General features: G+C 38.7%; 1 protein-coding gene across 1 annotated transcript in view; it reads right to left on the minus strand.

Annotated features, from left to right (window-relative positions):
• LOC106870489 (dynein axonemal heavy chain 12) overlaps positions 1-5,887 on the minus strand; it is a 262,917-nt gene that overhangs the window by 193,064 nt on the left and 63,966 nt on the right. The window contains exons 19-24 of the mRNA XM_052971523.1: positions 5,576-5,776; positions 4,771-4,965; positions 4,132-4,253; positions 2,922-3,204; positions 1,548-1,824; positions 479-804 (exon numbers count right to left, since the gene is read on the minus strand). Coding sequence (XP_052827483.1) covers positions 479-804; positions 1,548-1,824; positions 2,922-3,204; positions 4,132-4,253; positions 4,771-4,965; positions 5,576-5,776 — 1,404 coding nt within the window. The remainder of the gene's footprint in view (positions 1-478; positions 805-1,547; positions 1,825-2,921; positions 3,205-4,131; positions 4,254-4,770; positions 4,966-5,575; positions 5,777-5,887) is intronic.

Consider the following 5,887-nt stretch of genomic DNA (forward strand, 5'->3'; position numbering starts at 1 on the left):
GTTTTGCCCCAGTATGGTAGTGATCCAATGACAAAAACAAAAAAAAAGAATAAAAATATAGCAACAAATACAAATAATTCTTTTATTCTTTTACTTGGTTCAGTCATTTGACTGCAGCCATGCTGGAGCATCGCCTTGAAGGGGTTTTTTAGTCAAACAAATCGACCCCCAGGACTTATTTTTCTAAGCCTGGTATTTATTCTATTGGTCTCTTTGCCGAACCACTAAGTTACAGGGACATAAACACACCAACACTGGCTGTCAGGCGCCAAGGGGGTGGGGACAAACCCAGACACAAAGACATACACACCAAATCGACTCACAAGGCTTTGGTCAGCCTGAGGCTATACTAGAAGACACTTGCCGAAGGTGCCATGCAGTGGGACTGAACCTGTAACCATGTAGTTGAGAAGCAAGCTTCTTACCATACAGCTACTGAAAATTGAAAATCATTGAAAATCTTAGAAAAACATCTTACTTTTCCCATGGCAATATAGTCCAGGCCATCTGAGCAGTTGAATACTATACATTGTACAGCCAGAGCCTTGGCAAGATCTTTTGTTGTCTCTGTTTTACCAGTTCCTGCGGGGCCCTCAGGTGCACCATTTAAATGGAGGTGGAAGGCACCAATGAGCGTTCTGTAACAGCGGTCGGTAAGTGGGGTGATGACAAGGCGAGGTGTGTTTCCTAAATACTCGTATGCATAGTTAACTGTGGCGTTGATTAAACATACGAGGCACCTGTCCTCTTCCCAGTAGTATCGCAACTGTGACAGCCAGTTAAAGTCAGCGTCTGATGCAACGCCTGCAAAAATAACATACAAACACATCATCAATGCATCTCAATTCATCATTGTCATCATCTTTTATTTAAAGTCTGTTTTCCATGCTTGCATGGGTCTGATAAAGGTTAAAGGATTAGCTACTTTCTCAAGTCAGTCACAAGGGCTTGTTTCCCTATTTCTATGGCATATATATTCCCCACCTGTTCATCGAAGCGTTACTCATTTTTGCCAGCTGAGTGCACTGGAGTAACGTGAAATGGAATGTTTTGCTCAAGAACACAATGTGTTGCCCAATCCAGGAAACGAAATCACAATCTTATGATCATGAGTCCAATACCTTAACCACTAAGCCATGTGCCCCCACTATGCATGGGTCTGATGGCTTGACAGGATATGATGAACTTCAAGGCTGTGTCAAACCCTAATATCAGCTTTGGCATGGTTTCTACAACTGGATGCTCTTCCTAACACCAACCACTTTACAGAAAGTACTGGGTAAATTCATTTTCATGCCACTGACATGAGTGAGGCTACCAACGAGCTTTCAAGACAAAGTAAAGAAAATAAAAGGAAAAAGCCCTTTCTTTTGAGTGTTGGGGAGAGATGGCTTTATGCAAGGTGTTGAAAGTCAAAGTATGATAGGGGGACAAGCACTTGTGCCTTGCTATAGAGGAGATACATGGCTACTCCACATTATGCAATACCTTATCGTGAACAGTTACCATAACAGCAACAACAACAACAGCTCTCCTCTGAAACTCACCTCTGTTTGCCATGTCCATAACAACATCTCTCGCATGGACATCAATGACGACCAGTGCTCCCAAAGTTGTTCTGGTCTGCTTGCTAAGTTTACCTCGGACGAGTTGGACAATGTCGATCATTTGGTTCTTCAACACAACATGGTAGTCAAGCAAGCCCTTTGAGCCAGCTTGTATTGCTTCTTGGGTCTCTTTGGTCCAGTAGATCTGAGAGCCACACAATACCACTTGTCCTGGCCACTTCCGTACCCAGTCGATACGACTGATGTTAAGATAATCCTAAGAAGAAATAGAAAATAAATAATACAAAGATTTAAGAAAACTGTTTGCATTACATGGAGCTGCTTGTGATGCATAACATCTCTCTCTCTCTCTCTCTCTTCCTTCCCCATCTCTCTTTCCCTTCCTCAAGACACCCTAGCTAGAAAACTGCAAAGTAACAGAAACAATGTTTAAATATAACAAGAGTACTCAGAGAGTACAAATCCCCACCAAGGCAACACCAATGCCCTCTCAACATTTAGCCAGAGATGATTTTTAAAATGAGAAATAAACTCAACTGCTTTCACAAAGGACAGTACTAAAGATGAACACGGCTGTTCTCAAAAATTAAGTAAAAGATCTGGAAAAATAATCCAGAATCCTTATCCGGTACTGGATCGATCTCAAATTATAATCAGTTTGTGCCAGTTATGAGGCCAAACATACCTGAAAGTTTCATCCGAATCCATCCAGTGTTTCTTGAGATATCTTGTCCATGGACAAACAAACAAACAAACATGTCTGAAAACAATACCTCTGCCTTCACTGAGGTGGAGGTAACAAGACCTGGGAAAGGAAGCACTTCCCTCAAGGAGACAGATGACATATAGTAAAATCCCAAAGGAAAATGGTTAGAGGTAGGATAGTGAAGCAAAGCTGATAAAGCAGGGATCCAACTGGAAAGAAGCAGAAAAGGCAGCCCAGGGTTGAGAACAGCAAAGAAAATTGAAACAACAATAGGTTTGCTTCATCAAGGTTCACCTGGGGGCTAAACAATAACTACTGGGCCAATAAGTGACTTTCCATGTGGCCCCTTAGCTTGATAGAAAGAGCATCCAAATCTCCCTCAAATCACACAGTACCAACCTCATAGACTGAAAAACAAAAAAACACATTAGACAATGCAGTTCTAGACACAGAAAAAGACAGGATGGTCATGGTTGGAATGCCTTTGATCATCAGACTGCTTAATCACGGATGACTTGAGGCTAAACACAACAATCTAATTTATTCAATTGCTCAAGAAAAGAAATGCACTGTGACAAGAATTTGTATTTATTTCAAACAGAAGGTAAGGAACTATTAAGTTTGAAGTTCAAAATAAATGCCCTTACATGGACAGCTTCTTCTATGACGCTTCTCACAGACAGTAACATGGAATCTTGGACTTCAAGCAGCCATTTCTCAACTGCACCTCGAGCTGCTGAGGTCGATACAGTTTTTCGAAGTTGAACTTTCTCAGCTTCACTGCTAAACATGGCTAATATGTCTAGCTTGGAATCAAACTCCAATTTGGCTATACCTTCAAAGCACTTCTTCAGGTGAGGCTGAACACGCAGTGGGTCCTTTGTCTCAGACAAAATTTCCAGCATTTCATCATTAGACAAGAAGAAGAACCTGAAATATGGATTAAGCATCGTTTAAAATGGTTATTCTGTTATTAACTACTAGCTTAAAAGCCGCACTCCAGGTGAACTTTCAAGCTAGCCTATGGTGGGCTAATTGGGTCTGTGGCCCAAAACTAATGAGAGCTAAATAGCATGACTATAATACATCTATAATGACTATATGCCCCGGCAGTGTTTGATCAGAGGTTAAGAATGGATGAGAATTAATTCAGTCATACAATCATTCTATTGTTCCAGTCCCAAGCTGAATTCCAACTGTTGGCCAATTATCCCAAAGTTCTTATCTCGACGTAAAATTAACAAAGCAAACGTCATTTATCTCCCCCCTTGATCCCTGATTCATCTGACAGACACCAACCAAGATGGTGTGAATCAGTCAAGCTTTACCTGCTAGAACTAGCAACCCAAATGCTTTTAAATCAGATCCCCAATGCTGGATGTTCAAAAACCAAACGAGAGGCAGATTTTCCATCTCAGGATCATCCTGATTCCAAAAAAAGGTATAATATGTCTATGTAGAGGAAATGTAGACTGAGATACAGGGATCCCAGACAGACAGACAGAATTTCACTTTCGTTATTATAGAAGCATATAATAAACCTCGACATTGCATGATAGTTATACACAATATCACCACCATGCAAGTCAAGTACTATCCTTTGTTTGCAATCTTCCAAGAAAACATGCCTGCTCATGAAAAAAATACTGGTTTCAAATTTTGGCACAAGGCAAGCATTTTTGGGAGAGGGGTAAGTTGATTACATTAACCCCAGTACTCAGCTGGTACTTATTTTATCAACCCCAAAAGGATGAAAGAGAAAGTCAAACTCGGTGGAATTTGAACTCAGAATGTGAGGATGGATGAAATATAATGAAAATACAATGGCCAATTATTAAATGAGAAATAATTCCTCACCTTGGAAAGAATAGTCTCTTCTTTTCCAGGTATGCATTCAGCCCTTTGTTGATTTTCTCCAATAAACCATTAGCTTCAATTAACCTCTCATACATACCCTTCAGGTTTGTTGCAACCATAACCTGAGAGACAAAGATATCACTGCACATTACTCGAAGTTCATGTATTGCATAAAAAAACAAATGTAAGACTCCAAAACAAACATGTAGCTCCTTAAAACATCTGGTGTTCAAAACAAATACGTGGCACTCAAACATGTAGTACTCCAAAACAAACATGTAGCATCTAAAAAAAAAAAATCACCGAAAACAATTTCTAGATTTCGCAATTAATTTTGGTTATTCCCAAAATTTATTTCCAAGTTATAAAAATTGTTATTGTACAAAAAAATTCGGCGCAAAAAGTCACATAAAAAAATCAATGGAAACAATAGCATTTGGGAATACAAAATTTCAGGATTGCGGGTCCGGATTCAACCCAGAATGTTTTCAATTTACTCACGGAATTGTCCTGATTCCAAAATGGTATGATATGTTGGGCTAAGGCCTCTAGGAGTGAAGTTGAAAAAGTGTGACACACTGACATTCGCATTTATTATATTAGATATAAAGAAAAGAACTGGTGCCAATGCTACCATACCTTGGGGTCTTTCAATGTATTCTTCATAATACTCTTCCAGCTGCTGTCAACTGACTGGAAGAACCTTCCTTCCTCAGGCATCTGTTGCATGATATCCTCTGATGAGAATATAGGCTCCAGGTACAACCATTGCGCCTGTACCTTCAGCCATTCATCAATGGTACTCTGGATCCGAATCAATTTCTCTTCCCATTCCTGTTGATAAGATACGAGTGCAAGAGAGGAAATGATAGAGAGGACAGGAAACAGCAGAGAGTGAGTATGGTGAAAGATATACATCTGCAATTCTATACCTTCTGTGTTCATCAGACTTCACACTAATAGATTCTTTCTTTTATGGGGATACTTAAAAGATAAAGTTTATGGTACAAAACTGGTAACAACCATTGAATGAGAATGTGTCCAAATACCAAACAAATGTTTCTTGATGTTTGTGTTTCCCTTGCTTTGCATTAATAACAGTGCCTAGACCAGAATGGTCATCAGTTTCAAAGAAAATTAAATTCATAAGAAAATTAAATTCTGTGTATAGATTCTATTAAATCTTGAAAAGGAAATGTATTATAATAAACACTGACTTTATTATTATTATTCTATGTATCTATGCACTTTTTGGGGTGAATGCCCTGTATGTAAACATATAAGTTACAAAGCTGAATCTGGTAATTGCCATGCTCAGATTGATAGTGTATATAGACTTTCATATAAACTCTTTCAGTTAAGTCAAAAGAAAAAGAAAAACAACAAAACCTGACAAAACCAGGTTTGTTTCTTCTTTTTCTTTTTAATTCTTTTCCAACATTACCTTGATGTCTTTCTCAAATGGTTTTATAAAGTGAGACCCTCTCATGGTCTGGGTTTTAATGATCTGATCTTCAAGCATCGTCTGTATATCATCGACAGAAGACAAGATTGATAGGTTTGTGTCACGATACAAGGTAGTACTGAGACAAATGTCCTCCCATTCCTCTTTCATCTTTACCATGTTTTTCTCCAAAGTGAATTCCTGCAAAAATAAACGAACAAATAAATAAATAAATAAAACAAATAAATAAAATAAAATAAAATACAATAAATACACGAAAAGGTGAAGGCATGGCTGTGTGGTAAGAAGTTT

The sequence above is a fragment of the Octopus bimaculoides genome, chromosome 11 (genome assembly GCF_001194135.2).
Source record: "Octopus bimaculoides isolate UCB-OBI-ISO-001 chromosome 11, ASM119413v2, whole genome shotgun sequence".
Classification (NCBI taxonomy): Eukaryota; Metazoa; Mollusca; class Cephalopoda; order Octopoda; family Octopodidae; genus Octopus; species Octopus bimaculoides.